The 25,816-nt window shown below is 38.0% G+C and overlaps 1 protein-coding gene across 4 annotated transcripts in view; it reads right to left on the reverse strand.

The window, feature by feature from the left end:
• SYT1 (synaptotagmin 1) overlaps positions 1-25,816 on the reverse strand; it is a 332,112-nt gene that overhangs the window by 24,597 nt on the left and 281,699 nt on the right. For all 4 annotated transcript variants that reach the window (XM_086884216.1, XM_086884217.1, XM_086884214.1 and 1 more), the window contains one exon: positions 24,367-24,484. In XM_086884216.1, the coding sequence (XP_086740342.1) occupies positions 24,367-24,484 (118 nt within the window). The remainder of the gene's footprint in view (positions 1-24,366; positions 24,485-25,816) is intronic.

Below are 25,816 nucleotides of genomic sequence, written 5' to 3' on the forward strand. Positions count from 1 at the left end.
AAATCTGAAAGCATTGAATCCAAAGCTTCAAATCAAAAGTAATTTATTTAATTAATATACTTGAAGTATATTTATTTTTAAGTCAAGAGCAAAAATCTGGGAACCTAGGTTTGGCAATATCACTACTATCGCCTCTTTAACAACAGCACGCTTCAAAACTGAGCTGCTTGTGACCTTCCCCTTATGTATTTTTTTCCATTGCAACCATTGTCAACTTGCAGTGATAAAAACTTTAAGAGCATAACTGAGAAGGGCTTTTACTTATAGTTTTGCAATACAAAGCTATAACATTTTTCCTAGGAAATTTTCAGAGCTGAGTGAAATCAGAATCAAAGTATTCAGAAAATTCATGGTGTCCTCCTCAGATAGTGGAATCACTAGCATACTGAACTGAGGAAAGCATCAAAACAGACATGAAAACCCAACCAGAACTGTACTGGTTGACTCTGTCAGGTCAGCATGAACTCACTCAGGTTGACACCATTTTGGTAAATATTTTTCTAGCTACTGCTATCTGTGCTACACTGTTTTTACTGTTGGGAGATTTATCACTCAATTTTCTATAGTCTCCTTCCAGCTTTAAGTGCGATAGAAAGCTCTTCTCTCCATTATTTAGGCTTCCTCCTGGAGAGAAAATAAAGCAATTCAGAAGAATAATCAGACATAAGTAGAATTTTGAAGTGCTGGACACAAAAAAATTCTCCCCGCAATTTCCACAGCAAAATAGCTGTGCCACATAATACTCAGATGCTTCTCGTCTACTTTGCTTTGTCTTGTGGAAAAATCAACCTCTGAACTCGGGCAAGTGAAAGAAGAAGAAGGAAGGGACACAAGACAGCACTGACTCAGGGCATGACTGGTGGCTCCTCAAGCAGGTGGTCTCACGGAGTCATGAGGCAAGCAGCACCTGGGTTATGCTCTCCCTCTGGATCACTCAGAAAGAATCTGTCCTTCTCTGCTGTTTAGAAGGGGACATGAGGAAGAAGCATGGGAAAAGCTCTTTCTGCAGAGCTTTATCCCAAAGATTCCTGACTAATCTGGTACCCCTCATGCAGATGTGCACTTGTGAAAAATCTGCATTTTTTCATGCTGAACTAAAACCACCAAGTTTCTTGCCCTGTTTTGTTAATGTGGATCATGTTAATTATGTTTCTCCTGTTTTCTCTATGCTCCAGCTGTAGAAGGTAAGTATCTCATACCTGTTTATATTGTGTTCTATAAAATGGAATAAATCTTTTTAAGAGAGACTTTCAGGAGTAGTAAATATCCAGATCATCATTTTACTGAATTGATTCATAGCACAGGACATTTGAATTCCACAGATTGTTGCCATGGCTGCAACCTGAACGAAGACATTCCCTTCCAGAATTCAGCAGACAAGTTCCTTTGTTTATTTTCATTAAATTTTATTTGTACATGTAAAAGAAAAGGAGAAACACTGACCAGTCAGTCTGTTCTTTAGCATGCACGTACTCTATTTCATCACATTATTACTTCATCAAGATAGTATTTTCTGGCCAAACTAAAGAGGATATTTTAGAAAGTCAACAAACCAGATTTATGTACTTCAGCCTGATCCATTAGCTCATATGCTCTAAGTCGGTTCCACATTAAGTCTTGTGGAATGACTCTCTTATTACTTATATTATCAACTGTCCTCATTGTTCTGAGGGGCTCTGATAGAATTTAAAGAAATCCAGCAAACTCAGAAACCTCCTAATAGCTGTGTCTCTAAGTGATACAGACTTTCTTCATGTAAGGATTCTGAAAGTGGTGGCATTCACACATAACTTAATTTTCACCGTTTCATGCTAAGAACTGAAAACAGCACAGTAACACAGCTATTGCAGAATACAAAAATTTGATTTACTAATTGAGAAAAAATTTCTAGTTGAGCAACATTACATTAACTAAAATTTTACAGAAATATTCACAACTATTACAAGCTGCTCATGTCACCATAGATTTGGCTTGGTATAATGATGATACAGAATATACTAAGCTTCCTTTAAAGAAGTTAACTTTTCTTACCTGTTGAATGCAGTAAGTTTTTCAAAATCATATTTAGGAGAAGCACTGCAAAGGCTCTCTCTATCTTTGTGGTACTCTGTAGGTTTTCCAAAGTGCAAGATGAAAATATGCTTGAAGTCTTAGTAGAATTATTCAAATACAATTCCAAGAACAGCAAAACATGTCCAGGCCCAGGGTTAATAAAACCAGCTCACTGGTTTCAAATGTGGTGTTTCTTAAAAATTGCAAGAGGTCAGACAGCTAGTCTTTGCATCATATTTTTTCAGTCATTTAAAGGGATCAAGGAATTGGCCTCTATGGCCTTTTCTTACAAAACAAACAACTCACAAACAAACAAACAACGAGGGTGAGACAGCAGTGAGGAAGGAGCACTGAACCTAATAGCTAAGAAGTTTACCTGAAAGAGGTTGATGTGCCTTCTCCAATGGATATTTTGTTACTTATAGGAGTGGAATAATTGGGGCATGGCTGTGCTCTAGTAGCTGCTAATTTCATGTAGAAAGGACTTACTGGGAGATCCTCCTGCCCTGCTCCAAATAGAGTTTACTCTCTCCAAACACAGAATTTGAAAATCCTCCTGTCTGTTTTCATTCCCAGGATTAGAAACCTTGGTAGTGTCGAGCTTCAAGGCAGTCAGAGCTTTGAGGAACTCAGGAGGCTAAAGCTAGCCCTTTTTCTAAACTGTTGTCTTGATTTCTTAAAGACTTCTGTAAATATTGTTGTTCTTACAGAATAACAGAATAAGCTGAGTTGTGAAGGGAACCCCAAGGACCATCAAGTCCAACTCCTGGCCCTGCACAGCACTATCCCCAAGAGTCACATGTGCCTGAGAGAATTTCAAGCCATTTGCTGTAATAGAAATAAAAATATTATTTTCCACAGTCAGTGTTTGACAGTCTTCCTCTAGCACAATAAAGAAACTGTGTTTTGCAAAAACAAGGCATCCCAGTTGGATTTATTGTCAATTAAAAATGCTGCATACAAAAAAACCTGAGATAACCTGAGAAATAGGAATTGGCTGAGTCTGCTGCAGACTGAGTGATGGCAGAACAGGCACATGGGCAGTGCACACGAGGTGAGTCAGTGGGACTTTTGAGTAACAGCTCTGCATGACACACAAAGTAAAGGCAGGCACATTTACAGCGTTTATGGTTGTGGAAACACAATTCCTCAGCTAGTGCTCAAGAGACAAAGACCGCTGATCAGTGAAAATTATGTGGCACTCTTGGACAAAAGAATAAGGACCATGCTGTGTACCATATTTAGATGCCAGCCAGCACCCTGCTATGTCCTGATCCCAGGCTCAGTCCCCAGGCCACAAAAACCAATTGTGCTGCCCAAAGCTGCCTTTGAAGCAACCCCAGTGAGAAACTGATTCTAACAAGGCAAAGACAAGGAGGCACTTCAGACAACATCAGATAATTTAAAACTGTGCACAGCTCCCTGCTAGAATAAATGGGCACATCATCGTCATCATTGGTGAAATTTTATCTGTTCAGATAAGCAGAGAATTAGGCCAATAATGCCCTACCAGACTAAATTATGTAACTACTTATCTGTAAAGGTTACTTTTGTTATCTCTATAATGGAATTATCTCCACAAAAACAGTTATTTAGCCACTTAGTTATAAAACCATGTAGGAACACCAGAATTTCTATCATCAGTTTATGATTGTCTTTCGTTATTAATTCCAATCGTGCTATATAGTGATAATGAATCACAACAGGGGCACTGCTTCAGATATTGCAGCACAGTATATCTACCAGACCAGAACAGCTACCTGCTGCATTAGGATAATTCTGACACACTTTTGTTTTTTTCCTGATTTTTTTTTTGTTGTTGTTCTCTGTTTAGCTGGTCTCAGCTACCTAATCTAAGCAAAATAGATGATAATATTTTCCTCTTTGATAAAAGCCCTAGTGACATCTCAATTTATTTTTCAATTAGTCTGCCTGTCAGTAGTCAGGTCCACTAGACACACCAAGACCAGCAAGTGAAAAGGCATACTTGATGGAATTTTGAAAGTTAACTCTAAACACACCACCCAACATCTAAAATGTGGGGATTGCTCCTTGAACAAATGATGTGACATACTTGGTTGTTCAAAAGAATGGCATTACCTTTGTTTTAGATCTGGTTACAGTGCTTTGCATTTGACTAAATCGTTTACATCTGTGCTGAATTTGTATAAAGCCATGCCTTTACAGTCCAGTAGCATCCTATATCATCTTTCACACACTCCAACATGATTGAACAAGTCTTTTGTTGAACTAGAAAATCAAGTTTGTGTTCATCCCTAGACCAATTCTCTAATAATGATTTTTCCATCTTGCAATCTGAAGTTCAATTTAAGGACCAAGGACAAATGAAAAGTGCTTTTTCCATCACGAGAATTTGACTTGTTCAGATCTAAACTTCAACATAAATACGCGTTAGGAATGTACTGTTCTCATTTATATGTGGGTTACTCCATACTTGCTCCTTCTTTCTCACTTGATGAGGATAGTCCGTCTCCTTTCAGCATCCAAAAACCCCACCTTACCTTGCACCAAGGAAGGACTTTACTGTTGAGACTGTAACCTCTTTTTTGCAATCTACTGCTCATGCACATTAGGCATGACAGGTGCTGCACACACTTTTCAGGCCCTTACAGCAACAGCTTCAAGTCCATAAGAATGTTGCTTAGACCTAAAATCAGCAGTGCTTCCTGAAATGATAGAGCCCATGGATGTGTATTTCCTACAATATGTAAGATATACTACAAATGCATATATGTCTATCCATAGAGAAAGGAACATAAAAAAAAAAACCAGCCATAAAAAGGAGAAAGAGGAAAATGTATAAAAAGCATTATAAAAAGGGTTGCACAAGTTTCCATAAAACATGCAACTAGACAGAACAGATGGGGAATATAATCACAGGCTTGATTTGTTAAAAACTTCTAAATCAGAAATTTCCAGTTGTTCAGTTTAAATACCATCAATACTTGACAAACTAAAAGATTGTCACTTTACAAAAAAAAAGTTCCTCCATGCTTAATAATTTGATGTATATGTATACCGATCTCATTCAGATGCAAATGTCTTCTGGGATTGGCCACAGATGATGCAAAATGCTAATTTAATATTGTACAAGGGGAATGTTCGTTAATTTCTTCCAAGATATCTTGGTTATAAGAACTACAAATTATGCTGATTTGGGAGCAGTGTGGGAATGAGAGAGGATGACACCTGTTCAGCACCAATCTTGCAAGAGATTAGTCCCACACAAGGGATTTGCATGATAGTAGAAAAGTAGTATGTTCAGGCTTTTATTTACTACAGAAATATCTGTACATTATAGATTACTGACCAAAGCACTGAGCATAACAAACTGGAACCCACATCTCTGCTCACATTTTCATCTGTCATAGCTATCACTCTTTTATGTTCCCTTACATTGTTGCTACAGCTGTGCTGCTATATGTATTTTCTGAAAAGTCAAACATACTGCATGATTAATCATTTAAATAATGAAACATCAGCTTCACGATATTGCTCCTATTACTTGTATGATGTACTCTCAGGTACCCATGACAGACCAAAACACCATCCTAGCAGTGAAAGTTTCCTTAGACAGCTCTAGTATGGTTCAGTGACATTTTAGGCAATTGGAAAGTTTGAAAAGTATTTTCTAGTCATTTCATTAAGGGCATGTTTGGCCAATGCCCCTCACAGCTACTGGATGATTCACAGCTGCCTACCTCTGAGAAGCTGCTCAGCAGAAATTACTGTTGCGTTTCTATAGCAAACAGAAAGGACTGAAACCAATTTTTCCTGGAAAATGCAAACCCAATGCACACAATTTCAAAAAGTCGTGACACTACCTACTCTTCAAATGGTATAGTTATTTTAAACCTACACTAATGCTAAAGCAAAGGACTCCCTCCCTGAAATAAATGGCCATCTTGCATACCCAGATCAATAGCAACTCCAACACTTCCAGCTCAAACCAGCCAAAGTCTTTAGTCAGAACTGTGGCTTCAACAGAACAAAAATGAAGCAGAAAGCTAGAAAGCCATTCTGCAGTTTGGGGAGTGTGTGGATTGAACACCCCCATAAATCCAGCTCAGCAGCCTGGACTGCAAGGTCTTCTCTGCATGTCCTCTGGGAGAGAAGGGAGGCAAGGGCTGCAGGAATGTCATGGCATCCTTTCTTGTTATTTGCTTTCCTGTGGGCTTACAGAGCTCCTCTTATTGCCAGACTACGAACACTTTCATTCTATGACTGTAACATTTTCTGTCCACAGCATGTGAACAGACAGGCAGGGGACACCAGCTCTTCAGTTGTGTGGTGAGCATATTTTCTGTTCCATGATGGGAGAAAGATTGGAGAATTTAAGCCCTGGTGTGCTCGTGTACCAGGTGAATAGTTCCTCATTGCTGCTTCAAATTACAGACTTCAAGATCTCTGGAAGAGCTGTGAACATGTGAAAGCTGCAATGCAGTTATTTTTCAGTTTTACAACTATTTTTGTATTTCACTTTTTAAATTATCTTGTTACATAAAATGAGCTTATCCCCACCCACTATTCAGCATCCTTTATTTCATATCCCCCCCACTAATTTATTGCTAAATCTTCTCCCAACATAACTTTATCTTTTTTTTGTAATTTTGGCCTATTTTATTTAAGCAGCCCTCAAATGTAACAGAAAATCTTTATAGATTAGTGAATCACTCATTTTACTCAGCTTAAATATTTTGGCTGATTTCAAAGAGTTAACAGCTAACAATTTAGACTGATGTACAAAGATTCTCTTCTGCACACTCTCATCAGTCGACTCCATGTTCTGCATAACTAATAATACATGTCTAAAAATATATGGATTTGAGATTAATCTGATCAACCTATTTATGTAATCCAATCAATCTGTTTGTCTTTGAACATGTTTGTATGTTGTTATCGGCATTTAGGTACCTCCTAAGACTAAAATCTAGTGCTAAATTAATGATACCCACAGAGACTTTTCAGGCCCCAATTACTTGTGTGCTGCAGCTGCCACTAAACTGAATAAATAGTCTGTGTTGCAGTAGAGAGAATGGAGACAATGCATTGTGATGTGGATCCCAGTCCTGTGCATTGGCATAGCAGCTGGGAGTGCAAAGTGTTTATACTGTGCTAACTTAAAAGAACCAGCTTCATTCCCATGTAATACACAACTAATAATTACATTGAAAGGCTGCAATTGAAGCCCTATCTGAAAGCTTTTCAAACGTACAGAATCCCAAAGAAGGAACGGCCAATCTAAAATAAATATTAAAGGAAAAAGAATTTGATGAAAACCTTAATTAAAAGTGTGTCAGAACAAATACACCTCACTTTATGTCCTGAAGCCCATTAAATTTTAATATGACAAAGTGCCACTAGGCATGAATGTCAGAGCTTCACTGCTGCTAGAGACTCAGTGCTGGTTTCCTCAAAGCCCTCCTTAGAAAACTCCCTTCCCGTAACCCTCCACTTTTGCATCCTGTCTCTGCAGCTGGCAGGAAAAGTGACATCTTAGGAAGTGTACCTCCAAAGCACCCAAACCCACAGGCAGTGAGGAGATTGGTATTACTGGTTCCCAGCCCCTGACACACAGAATGTGCTACCAGCACCATTTGCATCAGCTGGGAGCTGCTGTGCAGCTGGTGAAGATTAACAGGAATACAAATTCTGGCCTTTGATTTTCTGTGCCTAGAGACTCCACGTGCATGTGAGTGGCCAACCAGGGCTGGTTAACCACTGAAACAAAGCCTTGTTCTGCTCCTGTTTGGTGCGAGAGCAACATTAGAGTGAACCAGCAACAACCAGTGCAAGTCCAAGCTGTCTTGAGAAGAGCGGACACTACTCTCTCTCCTCTGAGAATTGAAACAAAGTCCCTGCAAAATTCTCTACAAATTTCCCCTACCAATAAGTTTCCTATTTCACCCTGAGCTCAGATAGGACATGTTTTTTCAGACTTATTTTGGCCACTGAGGAAGAAGATAAGAGGACCATATGACCTAACTGCAAAATATATGCTCCAAAAAACTCATGTTAGCCAGAAAATAAAAAAAAAAAGCCCAAACCACCTAAGTTGTCAAAGAAAAGTGTTTTTATTCAGACAGATTTTATTAATTTGTTGTTCAGAATTAATAGACTAACACAATGGAAAACCATTGTAATTTCCCTACCCTGATATTTTTTGTAAACACAAGGGATATCTTGAAAAATTTTGATAACAAAATGTTGATTAATTCAGTTGCCTGTTATAAAAATTTAGCAGAAAGGGAATCTGCAAATCATTGGCAAAACCAATAGAGAAGAAATCCAAAAAGTCATTACAGCACTATATAATTACTTGATGATTTTATAACTGTGTGTGTCAGCAGGAGCAAGAAAGAGACTGCTCTTCAGAGACAATTCTATCACAACAAGGCTTACAAAGATATTAATGTAAAAGCTTCTCATTGTCTGAAAATCCTTTGCCATGGCAACTTAAAATCAGCTGCTTCCAAGTGATTTTAAAGCTTAACCATCCATCGTAACCCTTGTGTTTCAGACCTGGTATTTCAACCACAACTATTACATCTTCTGAACAGGTGTATGCATTATCTCTTCAAAGACCTGCATGATGAGCAGGTCCATTTACTCTACAGGTAATAATTTCGGGTCTTATTTTACTGTATCAGGCATCCTTTATTCAAATCACTCAAACTCTTGCACTACAGGAATAGCTGGGGTGCTGTTTTTTGCATTACAATGAAGCTGCTTTTCATCAAACTGTATTTTCATGCTGCTTTGAACTTGCTGACAGCATTGATCCTCTTATCATCTTCAGGGATATCTGATGAGAATTATCTGATTCAATGGAAATTTGAGACAGTTTCAGCTACAGATGTACCAAAATTTTCTTTGAAATCTACAGATGCTACTCCATTCAGTCAGTGAGACTGAGTATGAAGGATAAGCTGAAAAAAAAATCTATTTCAATTTGAACTGGGGAATTGTCTACCTCAATTTCTGTGAATATAAAAACCTGAGGAGCAGATTTTTCAGCTGTGAGTTTTTAAACTGTGTTGGCTACTGGTTCTCCAGGCTTGAATACTGCTAGCAGCAATTGTAAGCAACTTTTCCTCCCTGAGAAAATACTTGCCTCTCTGCATTAAATAAGGAGAATTTACCATTTCCTGTTTGCCCACTGCATTCCTGATTCGTGCTCAGGTGATGGCATGAAGAAAGAATATTTAGAAATCGGCTATGTGGCTTTTATTATTAAGTTTTTCAGGACATGAGCATGATCAAACTGATTTGAGATCTTAAATAGAGGCCATGACACAAATAATACACAGCAGTCTCAGGAAATATAGGATCTGAGCACAGATGAAAGAATGAGGTAAAAACAAGGAAATTCAAGACTTCCTATAGCTATTACTGTTACATGAGCACACAAATGCCTCTTAGTTGGACATTGGCTCTATACAACAGGGGGCAGTCCCGTTCCACACTGGAAGTAAGAGTGCAAATAAAGGCAGAAAGAAATGCTCTCCAAGGTCAAACTTAGCCCAAGACCTTTACATATGGCCAAAATGCAAGGTACTAGTAAATCTGTGGGGAGTCAACTTTAAGGCTTAAAGCAGCATTCAGAACAAGGTTGGCAAACTCTGGGTACCAAAAAGAGTAAATGTAAAAAGACCTTAAATATACATGTCAGAGGACATAGCTGTTAAATGTTTTCTGGAAACTATTTTCCTTAAGTGTCCAACAACACACCACTGCATCTTGCACAGAACACATTCACTCAATCACCTAACATGTGGAGGTGCCCTCATTCTCCTAAACGTTTAGGGATATGGAAAACGGCACACTTTAGATCGCACTGGGATGAACACTGCCTGGCTTGGCTTATCCTTAGCACAGAGACAAAATGAGAGGTGGTGACTGAGCTCTGCACAGAGAACAGCTCTGCATGCTTGGCAAAAAAAATGTAGCTGTCCCTGCAAACAGAGAAGGTAATTTTGAAGACTAGGTTTTCCCGAGTAGAACATGCACCAGGAAAGCAGTAACCCCAGTCCTATTTCTACTCGATAAATTTCTACTCAATATGAGGTAATTTAATACTCCACCTTCTCTTTTCCTATCTTACCAGGGTATAGTCTTGGCTGGTGGCCAGGTAATTAAACCCTCTTCTCAAATCTACAAACAAGGAAATAAGAAGGTGCCTGAGACAGGGGCATCTGGCAGGATATGTCTTGACTTTGCAAAGCACTGGTTAGGACACTCGGGTGGATGACGATAGATAAAGGTCTTGAATCTACGAGGTTTCACTTCTCTGGGATCATACAAACATTTTATGTTAGGAAGTTCTCAGTTAAAGCCCACCCACAAAACATATTCCAAAGTGGGAACCAGAAAGTAAGATTTCTTCAAAGGTTCAGAGCAGAAACAACTACTAAATTAGTCGCATTTCCATGCCACCCATATCTCCATTGCCTCATGCAACTGCATTTGCAGAGCCATTTGGAATACTAACCTTTAGAGACTCCCTGAGAAATGCTAGTGGTACCTCTCAGTAAAAAAAAGTTTTTCCTTTTATTATACTTTAGAAATGGAAGTGTATTTACTAGTTTAAACTCCTTAAAATATTTTTATCATACTGTTCATTGACATCTCAGAATCAGCTTTTGGATGAAAGGGCTCAAGGGAATGAGCAATATGCACATTTTTCTTCTGAGTGCTCCTTTTCAAATTTGGTTATTCAAGTCACTTGACAGAGGGTTAAATTTCCATGCCCTCTCTCATCTTCCTATTAACTGCATATCCAAGGGACTCAGGTAAGCATTAACTTAAGCCCTAAAATACTTATTAAGCCTTGAGTATTAGAATCTATTTTTTGAATTTAAGGCCTCTAATTCACTGAAAAAAAACATTAACAGCTTTTCTGTGCTGTCAGAGCTGCGCAAAAGAGTTTAGATATAACTGAGACACCAACCTTCTGCCTTTCAGTTTATTAAAACTTGGCCCTAAACTGCTGGTTCATGAAAATTTGGTCTTTCTGACTGACCCAGGAAAAGTTGATAAAAGTACTAATACTTTTACAATGATAGTTGTAAATATATTTAAAAGCCTAAGTATGGATGGGATTTTCAAAAGTACACAGCTAAGCTGAAGTCCTGTCACCCACTGGAGTTTAAATTCATGAATTGTCCTTATTTGAAATAAAAATAATAGCAGAAGTCTTTTGTTTGTTTTAGCAAGTCCTGTCTTGCCCTTCATTGCCTTTAATTATTTAGTGTGTTACCTATTGAGCTTCATGGCTATGACACTAGAACTGGAGGTCTGACATCAGCATATGCTGTTGGTGTAACGTTTGAAAATTTGCAGTTGAACCAACATTAACACTTCAGTTTACTGGAGGAGGACTTTGGAGCTGAGAAGACAAGCTGTATGTGGATTTAGTGTGTGCTTTTCTACAATGGTTTGTGTTTTATGTGACATCATGTAAACCATGTGCCCAGTCTTCAGTGATGCACAGATGGCAACTCTGCATTTTTTATGAACCCAAATTTTTTACCTTCCTGGCAGCTCACATGCAGTTTCTCTTAAATATTTTTCACTGTGATTATTTAGGGATTTTTCTCATCTTGACCAGTATCTTTATCATGCAAATATGATGAAATCATTAAGTGATATACTGTTTGATATACTCTATGCCCTTATTTCTTCTGATTAGTTTGTGAGACACTAATTGGTGCATTTTTTTCTCTTTACTGTGGCTTGCAGATCACTTAGGAATATGTACTATTCAGACTAGTTTATTACCCATATAAAATTCACATAGAAATTGTTGACAAGAAATAAAACTCACAGACAGTGATAGGTAATGTGTCTTGTTTTCTAGGAGCAAAAAGGTGACATTCATTTATGTACAAGCAGACCAAACATCCAGTCAACACAGAGCACTCCACAAAGAGCCAAAGCCTATACTAAATATGTGGCCATGAAATGCTTATACAAAAAAGCATTAGAGCATCAGAAATCTGAGTTCTATCACCTTTCACATAATAAAACGAACTACACCTAATGGAAATCTATTGGACAATCTGAAAATATGCCTTATTGGAATGCTGTGAAATGGCAGGATCTAACTCCATGTGTTACAGCCAGTTTTCAGTTCTTCAGATATGTGTGCAATTTGAGAAACAAGGAGGAAAATAAACACTCAGTGTATGGGGAGAGATAAAACTGGCAGATGGAGAAGCTGGCTTTTGTGCTGCTGAGACTAAATAAAAATCAATAGAGAAAACAAGGGTAAAAATACAAAACTGGGCATGAACATTTTGCATCTGACCAGAACTCTTCCAATGAAACAACACTAGAATTAATACAGAACATTATTGTACTATATGGGTGCTTGGATCTCTGCCAGAAAAACTGCACCACCTTCTTTTTACTAAAAAAAATGACTGAATTGAGTTACAGCAAGGCTACCAGTCTTTTCAATATGCCAGACACAACCCTGATTAGAAAAATATACTTATCAGTCCAATAAGACCAGCAATGGTCCTGAATGCTTGTGAGTCTGACTCAAAGATACTGAAGGATTATTTAATTACTGTGTCACACTTCAGAAACCCTGGTCAGTAACATAAAATTTGGTCACTACTAATGAGGAATTGTTATTAATTATATTCAGAAGCAGCTCAGAGTACTTCTCACTGGTTATAATAAAAATCTGTTAACAGTATTTTAGACAAGAAGTTCAAGGTCCTCCACTTTCTTTATCAAGCTTAGCGCAAGACCTTTGTTTTATCTCTAGATGGCAGTGCTATCAATTTACTTACTTCACTCTGTTATCAAATACAACATAAACAGCCATAAACAACACAGAACACGCACTTATACAATGCATCTCATTTAGTATGCCTGATTGCTATAAGTCAAATGAACAAAAACCCCATAACATTCCCATAGGATCCTTCAATTTTGAAGCCTCTCTTTCTCTTTCACAGAATTTTAACTCGATTTCAGGAATATAATTGAACTAACAATCTGTTGTCTCAGACAGGATGTTCTCTTCTTGATATTATGCAGGGCTGTACAGATGCCAAGGCAGATTTGAATGCACCTCAAAGTACCAGTGAAAAAATGACTGGGCTGTTCTGAAAGCAAGAGGCGTGTGCTGGATGGGTCAGGCACCAACTGTCTGATGCCTGTCTTCCCTTCCATTTAACCTATCAGGATTCAAGTGTGCTGGAATTGTAAACAAAGAGAAAATACAGCAAGCAGAGTGTAAACAAGAAAAGCCAAAGGGCTTATCTGGCAATGCTCTGCATAAAGCAAATCTTGCACAACAACAGAATGCTTGGGGACCACGCTCTTTGCCAAAGAAAGATGCTGGCAGCAAACACAGACAAAACCTGGTTTCTAAAATCAGGGTATACCTTAAGATATTCAGAGTCAGGAGAGGGAGTAATGGAGTGATTTAGATCATTGAAATGATTGGAGCAGCTAGAGTAAAAGAAAAAAAAATTCCTTTATACAGAGATCAAAAAGAAAAAGAAAACCCACCACACAGCAGGAAATTGAGAATAGATTTAAATATGACTCAAAGAATGTCACTGGATTTACAATAAAACAAAATACATTTTTTCCCAAGGAAATAAAGTGTAGGTAATAATTTTGTCTTTGACTGCAATTACCAGCCTGGTGACTGACTGCCCCCTTTCCATATCCTTTTTAGCATATTGACCAGGATCACAGGCCTCTTGAAGACATTAAATTCCTGTAAGTTTTCAGAAAGCAGGCAGCCAGATGGAATACAGAAAGCCTACTAAGTATCCTAGTATGAGGTGAAACCTCCAAGATGGGCTCACCTCTTATTACACACCAGAAAACAGACATGTGAAAGAGATACTGTGGCTCTTCAAACTGTGGAAGAAGGTTTCAATTGAAGCACATATTTTATTAGACATCAGAATACCCAGTCACACTCTGAAATTAATGGAAATCATGCCTTATAATTCCATTGCTCACAAAACTGTATTTGAAATTGCCAGAGGACTACTGTTGGCCTTGGGTTTGTGCCACCTCTTAATGTAATAGAACATTCTACCAGTGCAAAACTTCCCTCAAGGCTGAAAGGCAATCAAGTCATATCCTCTGCTACCTCATGGAACCTGAAGACGAGGACCATAATACCTAGGGTCTCCAGTAATTGGTATTTCATAATATCACAGTTGTACTAGTTACACAAAGGGAAGTGTGCACTGATGTATGTGAAAGATGTGCTTGTCTGAGTAATTTCACTTATAAACTAATGATTATCAATGCTTTGTTGTGGATTCTCTTATACTACTTCATTTTGTTATGTGAAGAACTAAAACCTTGATCAAAGAAATGCAATCAATCCCCAGATTAGACAAAAGCAACATCTACCTCATACTTGAGTCTATTTCTTGACTAATTCATGTCAAAGAACTCAATCAATGTAGGCAATCACTTGCTGTGCCACAGGGACTACCAGACAAAAACTGAGCAGAGCAGCAGATGAAAGACATTATTCTTATCAAGTACTGGCTTCCTAACCAGAATCCAGAGAGTAACTTCCTGAAGATGTTCCTCAGCAGTGGGCAATACAAGTAATCTCCAGGAACAGCTGAGCCAGTCCCTGATTTCCACCACCATCCAGGAAGCAGCTTGGCCCAACAAGCTTTAAGCTTTAAGCTTGCTTAGCCCCAGTGAAACCTCTCTCAGAAACACTTTGCTTTCACAGCTTTCAGGATCCAGATCCCAAACACCTTATTGCTAAAGTAATGTGCACTTGTTTTAAATTAAATGCTTTGCCCCTCTATTTTTTTTATCCACGAGGGAGCAGCCTGAACTAACTTAGCTTCCAACCAGCTGAAACAATTTGGCAGCACAAGACTTGCTGATGCTGTCACATCCTTACATAAGCATTTCTTCACATCCCACATAGTCAGGGCTTCTGAACTTAAAAAACCCATTTTGTTCCAAGCTCTCATAATCGCTACTTTTAGCATCCTCAGATGTTGATAAGCAGGTGATGGTTTGCTGATGAGAAGCAACTGATACAGCTGAGTACTTAAACTTGGCTTCCTGGGACTTACTGCAGGAACGCATCCATCCTCTCACAACAGTGCAGGAATGAGACTGGCCCTGGAGCCAGCTGTACTGCAGATTTCTGAAGAGGCTCAAAAAGAATTTAAGATGCTTTTTTCTCACTAGGGCTCAATCAGGACATTATCATATTCACTTCAGTGGAAAGGTAGATTTAACCTGCAGACCTGTATATGTAAAGTGTTCTGTGTTACCACAGGGAGTCTGGAGAAGGAGATCCCATGAATTTGGCTTCATAGCTGAGATTAAACAGAACCCCTTACTTCTCTGACTTGAAGCTGTTCCTCCAAAGATGCTGCCTGAGCTGCAGAGATTATGTTTGGATCCCAAAATGCTCAAACTTACAGGACAGGAATTAAAATCTGGAGCTGCCTACTGTAAGATCTTTATAATGTATATCTCTATTTGATTTCTGACAAACTCAGATATGAGAGATTATATTATGATGAAGTTCACAAAATCAGATCTTATAAATCCTGTGTTCTGCTTTCACAAAAGAGGTAGTAAACAGAGGAATTTTGCATTGGATGGGATTCTTTATGAGAGATTTCTTTTTAAGCATATTTGTTAAGAAAATTTCTATATGTTATCCGTTCCACATTGGTCAATTGTGTTACATAACATTGGAAGTTTGCAGTCAAATAAAAAAGGTTTTATTTGTCAGTACACATGCTGGACAGATGTTCTCATCTTTATTTTTGTCTTTCCTTAACTAGAGTTATATATTTTATTATTCAGTAATAATTTCATTAACATCTGATTTGATGGGATGCAGCAAGAAGCCCCTGCACAGAAATTACTTTGATTTAAATTGAGAAAAAAATGTTGCTATTTGTAAATTTGAAGACAGCTCAGCAGAATTGGAAGGCATTCATGTTGGGAATGAGCAATAGCATATTCATCAAGAAGACAGAAAAAAGATATTTTTTTAAACAAGAGAGGACTAGACTCACTGCATTAATAATCACAAAATGTCAGGAGCTGTTCCCTCCATATTACCAGTTTTACTATTTTATTATGTTGGTGATTAGTTGCATGAGTTGAAAGAAACACAGCTGGCTCCATCTTATCAACAAGGCTTGTATAGCAGAGGAAAAAACCCCAGCTTTGGCTTCAAAACTAATCATATTGTTAAGGGAGTTACAAAAAGAGATCAGATTCCTTTCTTCAGCTTTGTAAAATAATTGTTTAGCACCTTAACTGTGTTAAATCAGTATCTAAATAAAGGGTTTACTTGTGTAGATCCCTCACTCCTACCCAGCCTTATGTTCCCCTTCAGCACATCTGCAGATTTCACAGAAGTGACACATACATGTTCATCATGCTGAAGACGACCCTCATGAAAAAGAGACTGTGTTGACTTTCACAGCTAATAAACAAAGGCACAAAAATGACAGCCAGAAATAAAACCCAGATAATTTTATATTCTACCCACACAATTCCTTCTTTACTGGGGAAAAGTGGCATTTCTGGGTGCTGCTTTTTCACCTTGGTAATCTCCAGTTAATCAAACTGGCTCCCCCACCCCATGACTGTCTCAAATAGAACAAAGTGGCTCTAAAGCAGCATGACCTGTGCTGGGACAGGGCTCAAATGCTGGCTTCCCTACCTCATCCACAGCGTCATGGAAATGAGAGTGAGGAGTAAAATATTTGAAAAGAGAAGCCCATTGAGATTCATATCACTCTACTCAGAGAGACAAAAGGCACAAAAACTGGATGTTGGCATCCCAATCTCAGCAACAAGATTGTACATCTCTTCTGTTACCTCAAGAAGGGTAATGGGACCTTTTTAGGGAACTGCATCAATAGAAGAGTGGGCAGGACTTGACTTTTACCTTTAGTTAGAAAGGTTTTGGAAAACAAACTTTGGAATTGGCAAGGGGAAAGCTTCCTTTTCATTTTGACAAATACCATCTCACAGCTGTCATTGAAGAACTTCACTTGCCAAATGTGCGTACAGATTTGAACAGCTACGACCCACAAAGGATTTATGTGAAGTAATGATAGCAACCAAGAACTACATACACCTGTTTTCTTATCTCTCTTTTTATGCTGAAGCACATGCTCTGTCTGTTGTCACAGACATTTTTAGCAGTGTACTAGAGGAAAAATGCAGTTCCCTTCTTACAACCCCTGCTCCTTTCAGGAGTAATCAAGGGCCTAATTTGTGAAATGTTTCTTTCCACTGATGTGCACATAAAGGACTTACACACTGGAAACAGAGGCAGGAGATCTATAACAAACAACCACAAAACTAATCATTTTTCTACCCACATGGATTAAACAAACAAAAGATGCTATGTGGGATTTAAGGTAACATAAAAAACTTTAAAACTGTTTCTAGTTCTTCAGACAGTGTCACAAACTTCATCAAATCTCAAGTGCACCAGTAGTGCTAACAAAACACTCATCATACTGTCTTAAAAACCTGTATGATTTTACATTGTTGTGAAAAGGAAATAGTCTCATTTATACTTACTTTCTCTGCACATTTAGGCACTTATCTAAACTGTATTTATAAAGATGAAAAAGATTTTTTTTTATTTTCCATTTTTTTTCTTAAAACCCATTAAAAATATATTTAGGCTGCAAATTTCAGAGAGTAAAAAGAAATTAAATTTACTTGTAACAGTTGAACTGCCTAATTTCCCTAAGGATCCTAAAATCTATCTAAGTATTTCTATATCCATTTTACAGCCACTCACATTGCTATGAAATTCTTGAGGAACTTGAAAACCTAGTGCATTAATTACTTATATGAAAATGAAATGATTAACACACTTTTTTACACTTGGCTTTGGGACTGCACAACCAAATAAAAACTTAGTATAATTTAATCAGGAGGAAACAGGCATACAAACACAAAATGCATTGTTTAGATATGGCTATTCCAATGAAAGAATAAGAAGTCTTTGTTTTAAATATTCTTTGTTTTGGGGAAGGGAGGAGGAAATCCATAAAAATACCAGAAACTGATGACTATTGATTGGCAGAGTCCAGCCAGCTGGGCACTGACCATGTGTACCTTTGGTCAGTGTCTACATGAAATAACCTTTCCTTTCTCAAATCGAGAAGCTATTCATACAGCTATTAAGCCAAGGCACTTTTCCAGCACAGTGACTGCCCTAGGTTTCTCATAGCAATGCCCACTGGTTTAGTACAACTTCTCTGACAATCAGAAAGCATGGTCTTGTTTTCCTCATTTTATGCACAGGAGGAAAAACAAAACAAAACACAACAATGTGACTCTGCTTCTTTGTATGAATAAATAGATTGTTTATCTAAAACAATATATTGTTTTGTGCAAAAGCTGTATATATGATGCAGTGGAAATTGTGGACTCACTACAAAATGGACAATTATTGGACAATTTCCACTTAAGACCTTCCAAAATGCCCTGAAATATGAGAGGCTGTGTATCCTTTAACTTAGCTTCTATGATGGATACACTGTACTTTGGAATATATGTTGATTTTGGTGCTTGCTTCAGCTTTTAAATTGAGGAAGAAGGTGGCTTGATGTCAAAGGCTTGACCTGGGATTAGAAGAAACAACTCCCTAAATCCCCTTAATTAACTTTTTAGGAAGGACCACTTCAGGCAACCCCCCCACCTACTGCCCAGTGTTACAGAAGATGTCACCAACAAGAATGTTCTTTCAGGCAGGAGAGAAAGGTTTTGATGTGATGGAGATTTGCTGACTGATGCCATCACCATTGTAGGAGCCCACAATGAATTTAGTGCAATGCTGTGTGATCACTTTGTGAGCATGAGAGATGCATTGCTGCAGCCGTCTGCTATTGGAAGTTCTGCTGGTGTAGCAGAGAGACTGAGATGTTAGATGATGTAGAAATTCTCTACACTAAGTAGAGATCTTACAGTATTTGTTGGTACTGATCTCTGCTGGATTCCTTAGGATTAGGCTAGTTGAAAATACAGCTGTGGTGGTGGTGGTTTTTTTGTTTATTTTTACTTTAATCTTTTAATAAGGCTGTTTTCTCTTAATACTTTCTGAGTTATGCTTACAGTAGGGCTTATAGCAAGACCATGACATTAATGGTCTATTTCTTTTCCCATAATATTGCACTTGTGTTAGCCAGCTTTTAAGGTTTCTTATATTTTCATGAAGTTATTAAAGTGAATGCTCTGACTGCAGAATGAGCATTCACCTGGCCTTCAAAGAGCTGGTTTCCAAATAATTTTTAACTTCTCAATTCTTTTCTAAGAACATTGGGTCAAGCCTTTTGAATTTGAATGCAATCTTTCAAATTCTAGAAAACTAGCTGTGTTCCTACTACAGAACCATTTGGTCCCCAGAGATGGCTCTATGAGTATTTACTTGGCAGATATAAAGGGGTACTGTGTATTTTCTATTTATAACTCAAATATTGAGATTAGCTTCCCCCCATAATGGGCCTGATTATGGGCTACTTTCTCTTCACAACTGTATCTGCAGCTTTCTGCAGAAGGAAGAGCACATGGATCCAATGACAATCCTATTCTCCTTGCAATTCTTTCTAAGCATTAATTTGCAGTAAATAGTACAATTTAGGGCCTGCTACAGTATCTGTTACTTGGCAACAGTTCCTAAGGCAATACCTGAGCCCATGCCAGCTAGGACATCTAGTCCCCATTGAAACTGGGGAGTGCTGAGAGGCAGCAGTGCTGAGGACATAAGGGGAGGGTGTATTTCTTGCTTCTAGGATACATTCCCGGTAAATATATTCACTAAAAGCTAAGCATACTAAAATAAAAAGAGAGCAAAAGCACATTAACTTCTAAAGATTTTTAGAAAGAATAAACCATACTGAAATTAAGCCTGAAAAGATGACAAGATGTGCTAAGGCTTATGCTTACTATCAGCTGCTAAAGGGTGACTTCTTGATACAAACCAGTATTTCACCATAATATACAGAGCCACTGAAGTTCTTAAAAAACCCAAATCAAAGCCAAACTAAGGCACATAACCTGAAGGGCCTAAGTGGCCAAACACCTTATAACAGTCTGCTCAGGAGCCAGCCCCAGCCATTCCTGAAGGTTTAGAGGGAAAATGCTTTTCAGGGTATTCAGGTAATTTATTTCAATGATTGGCTTAGTCAAAGCAGGGAAAACTGATGAAAGTTGAAATGAAAGTTTTTATTTTATGTTAGGAACAAACTGAATTCAAATGGAGGATATGGCTGAATAGATGGAAATCTGTATATCTGTACAAATGTGTGTATGTATTTCAAATTTTTCTATGTAGTAAAAAGAAGCACCATATTTATCCCACAGACCACATTTAGCTACTAATCAAGTGCACTGAGGGTTATACAACCAATTTCACTTTGGAAAACAAGTTAAAATTATAACTACAAATAAGATTAAAATGAATTTAGAATAAAGTTTCATACTCGTTTAAATCTGTATCTGAAATCAGTATTTGATTTATATGAATATCTCATAGGGGAGCTGCAGATAATTCCTGTCCATTTCTGGAGCAGAAGGGATCATGAACCTAATGAAGTACTGTAACTAACAAACAACCATTGTGAACTGAATGGCATTGGCGAGCTGCATTGTGCTCTTATCAAGGAATTAGCTGGATTATGTCTCTAAGGACTGTTTGGAGAGATTAAACCACAAACTGGTTTTGAAATCTTCCAATTCTGCAAATCACCTAAATGAAATTAAAACAAAACCAAACCAATGGAGTAACATGGGAGTCTAAGTTCCCTCTAAGACCTAAGCTTCTAAGTCTCATAGACATTTTAGGTGAAGTATGCTTATAATGCCACTCAAGACCACCAAGTTCAGATAAACAAAAATAATTGCTTTGTATCCTTAGTTCCTACACATCACCTTCCAGATGTCAGATTCATTAGCAACCCATTTGAACATAATTTAAATAATTACAATGCCATTTTAGAATATGCATAATTGCTTGCCAGAGGCCATTGCTCACCAGAACTAATAATTTCCACTTGTTGCAGTAAGTTGATAAACTCAGGCTAAATTGTTTCAGTGTTTGAACCATGGTTTGCTCAGCCTGATTCTGAAATTAAGTTTAAGACCTGGGAGTTTACTGCTCAGATGGGTTGATAGGGTTTTGTTAGAGTAAGTCTAATGAATTTGATGATTAATTTGTTGTTTTTATTATCTGTTTCCAAAGTAATTTATGCTTGGCTTTTGATTGCTAATGAAATGTATGAAAATTGCTAGTGATAAATGCTTTTATAAAGTGTGGGGTTTTTGTTTTTTTTTTTAATCTGCAACTGTTTTTTAAACTGTAGTAACCATTAAGCATTATATATGCTGACTAGAAGGATTAAAGTTTACCAGCTGAGGCCCTGTAAAAATGCCAGGAAAGACAGTGCTCTCAATATACTTCAATCTGTCTTGCTTTGGGTACTTTTGTAACAGGGCTCTCTCTATCTGCATAACATAAATATACATATAAAAAGAAAACCAAGCATGTATTTAAGCCCAATAGATCACAATTATGGATTTAATAAATCTATATAGAGTAGTAAAAGTTCAGATGACTGCTGAGTCACAGCGACTTGTTCTTTGTATTGGGACTAAAGACAATGTAATTGCTGAAACCTCCTACATCACTGAGGTGCAAAGGTGTAGCAGATATTTACTGGCAGCAATAATACTTGAGATGTGGAGAGAAGCAGCCAGAAGGGAAGCCGTGAAGTTGCCCACCACTGTGCTGTGAATGCTTGTCAGTGCTCCCTCTGTGGGAGCCAGGGCGTTGCTCCCTCTCTCTGTGAGGCAGGTAAACTTCCCAGAGGCATAAAGGATGAGTGCAAGAGAAAAGCAGAACCCTTTCCAAACATCTGTATTCTGCTTTTCCATCATCATCTCAAAACCAGGAAAGAATAACTAAAAGATATATCCCAAACTCAAAACAATAACAAAAAGTTATTTTTTGCCTATTTTTGACAAATCACTAGGATTTGTTTCCCCCATCTGTGTCAATTACAGCATTTTCACCTCTTGTTAATGCTGCTATTGAATATATAGGTAACATTCAGTCTGAGTTCACATTTGACTGTTAACCTTTGCATCTCCACTGTTATGCAAAATTTTCAGTTTTATAATATGAAAAGACATTTCAGTATCTAGAGAAAGTAACAAAACTAGGTGGACCTATTTGCTAATCAAGATAAAATCCTGTCACCTTTGTTAGCACTTAGAGAGCAGGTATTATTTAGTGTGAATTATGACAACAGAATCTCAGCCTGATTTCCAAAGTTTTTGTTGCATAATTTATTCAAAAGATAAATTCCCCAATGAAAGATACTGGATCTACTTTAAACCAACATTATTTCATCTATAATTACTGCCTCAGGAATACCAGACTAACTGCCACTTATCACTGTCAGTGATTTCTGAATTCCAGCTTCAACTATGGTATCCCATTGGGTTTGTTTGTCTCCAAGAGAACATGATGTTTCAGGTTTGGCATGGCACTAAAAAAGGAGAACAAAACCTCTCCCTAGAAATTTAAATGTCCTCCATGTGCCTCAGAACATAAAGAAGATGAAGTCCATTCATTTCCTCATAGTTATTTCCAACATGATGTACTATATTTTCTATCTGAAGTTTGTAGAAGCCCTTCAGTTCATTAGTGGTTACCCTGCCCCTCTCTTTCACTTCTTATAAGCTGAGTACCCATTATCCATCGCATTTCTCACGAAGTTTGGAGAAGAATATAGATGATCTGGCTGTCAGAACTAACCCTCAGTCAAAAATCCCCACGCTTTGTCATTATGAGAATCTAATCTTTCATTAGGAAACCATTAAGAGTAAATGTGCTTATGAACATTAATTTGCAATTTGTTCATTATGAGCATTAGGGAAACTATTAGTGGTGTGTCTTAATCGAGTGTCCATTGTGGACAAGAAAAGGCTAGACTTTATTGAGTAATGACTACAACAACACTTGTATGTCCTTTACTTTTGTATCTGTTGCTGTGCAGTGGATGACTTTAGATGCAAATAAACCAAAAAATAACTGGTTATTGATGGAAGACTGTTTCCCTTCACTATGGGAAGGGCCTCCAGTTATTAGTCATTGAAAGTGGTAAATAAAACCTTCAAGGTTGCTTTTAATAAGTTCCCACTTCTGTTTATTTTGCATACAGCTATTACCTTGTGCTAAGATTATAAAAAAACAAGAGCAAACCACTTTTTTTCTTGTCACTTGGTAAATTAAAATGAGCAATTACATCATCTGTGTGTTAGTGGCAGCTGTAAAAGTTTTCAGTCCTAGAACTGTGCTGGAAATAGCCTCATTCTCAATAGTGGGCAGCAACTGTTTCTTCTAAACAGAAGGCATACAAACCAAAGTTCTCCTGGAAAGACCTCACCTTATAAAACATCTTGTTATTTAATTTGGTCTCAACTAATTGGCAGTTTAGACAGTAATTTGTGTCCAAATTCCAGACACAGTAGAGAACAGAAACCTACAGGGAGCTGCACCAGGTTGCTGGGACACAGCCCAGGCGCCACGTGCGCTGACTGCAGCGTCCCTCAGAGGTGGCATACGCCCTGTCACACGCAGTATGCACAGCCTCATCCCTTGCAAAGGCTGCCAGGGCTGCTAGCAGGTACTGAGCATGTTGGATGTATCAGCCTCACTGCCTACCACACACACAAGATTGTCATTTTGATTTCTGGTGTGCATGCAAATGCAGAGCACCTCTAACTCTGCACGTTTAAGAAATCACACCTGAGCCCTTCACATGCAGAAACAATCTTCCTAGCACCTCAAACAGGAGTCAGCATGGTAACCTGTAGTGAGTTCCTCTATTACCTATTAGCTGCAACATTGCAGTGAAATGCTCACATTTTGTGAGATTAAACAGACAACAGGAATTGTAGTAGTCAGATTTTTTTTCTCTTGCCTGAATAGTTTGTATTTATCTCTAGGCAACAGGAGAGAAGGAAAGTATAGAAAGCTTGCACTGTCATCTGATTGTGTAACACTTCAGACCTTGTCTTGGAGTGTAATGCAATGTATTGTGATTTTTTTTTTTAAGCTAGAATTAGTCATGTCCCAGCTTTCAAGAAAACACAAGCCACATCTTTCAACAGGAAGTAAGAGCCCTTACCTTCTCAGCCAAGAGACCTTCAACAGAACACTAGTTGATTTTCTGCCTTTACAAGCCCACAAAATTTTCAAGCAGATTTTCATACACATACCTGATAGTCCACCAACATCCATCTTCTTCAAGTTCTTCGCCTCCAGAATGACGACAGTCAGCTTGCCAGCAGTAGGCACATAACGGAGGGAGAAGCAGATATCACCCAGCTTTTCTTGCTGTGAAAGCAGACAAGACATGGTGTTTTACCTTAATGATTTTTTTTATCTTTTAAAAATGCAGTTTTGAAAGCTCCACAGAAAATTATCAGGAATAGATCTCTGACATGTACTGCCTAAAGAAAACATTCAAATCAACAATATTGAGAAAACTACTATAAATTGTCCAGATGAAATCCTTGATAACCTCAAGTCTGTTGCAGCAACTATCCTGTACAGAACCAAGTGACAATATGTCAGAAAGTGGTGGCCAGAAAGTGATACTTCTCACAATTTCACCCCTGACAATAGGGGTCTCACAAACACGGTTTGCTCTTTAAACTAAGGCAGGATTTTTTTGTTTTCTCCAGGGTGCATTTCGGTGGAAATCTGTTAAGAAACATGCACAAACAGCTGTTTCCTGTTAAACAGTAATATGGATCTTTCTCATCACACTTTGTAACAAAAGCAAAAAGTATAAAAAAACCCCACAAAGTAGAAAATATTCAGTATATAAGAAGACTTGTCTCCTATCTGTCAGAAGAGAAAAAAAAAAAAAAAAAGGCAGATAGAGACCATGAAGGGACACAGTATATCCCTCCTGACATAAGGAATAGCTGGAAGGATTTGGTTTTGCCTTCCAGCCCATCATCTGAGATCCTGCCAAATGCTGCCTTTTGCTATTCATTGCTTAAGATTTTCCTAACAGTCCTGGCAAAGAGAGAAAAGCTGAATGATGTTCAGAATTACAGGAACTTTGTTTTAAAAGGATGAATAAGAGATAGGAACTTGCAGATGAGAGAGGGAGGATATTGCTTAGAAATGATGAGTTGGATGATCCAAGCTGCTTTCCTCCCTTCCTTCAAGGCCCTTGGTATGTCTTGGGGGGCTAACAAGGATGTTTTTGAGATATGAAGGATAAGCTTACACCAAGCAGACCAATAAAAAAATTCAGACAGCCATGCCTCTCTTCCAAAGGCATTAGTTCTTATGGCAGATGTTTACTTCCATGATTTATTCTGACAGTAGTGTATAAAGTACATTTCTATGATCGTCTCTCTTTGCTTCCAGTGTTTTCTCAGACACAACTGAGAGCAACTCACCCATATGCTCATGGATGTAGAGGATATTTCCTACAGAACAGACATGTGCATGTCCATGTGCAAAGGACTTTATTATAAGGTGACATTCTAAAACTGCTTATTTGAAGTTGGGACTAAAATCCGGGGATAGCAATAGACAGTTCCCTGCCAGACATCATCTCAGCAATCACCAGAGGTCAGAAAACATACAGAATAAGCATAGTCACATGTAGTTAAGAAATGCTCAGACAGAACAAACAAAGTAGCTTGT

The sequence above is a fragment of the Cyanistes caeruleus genome, chromosome 4 (assembly GCF_971803275.1).
Source record: "Cyanistes caeruleus chromosome 4, bCyaCae1.hap1.1, whole genome shotgun sequence".
Lineage (NCBI taxonomy): Eukaryota > Metazoa > Chordata > Aves > Passeriformes > Paridae > Cyanistes > Cyanistes caeruleus.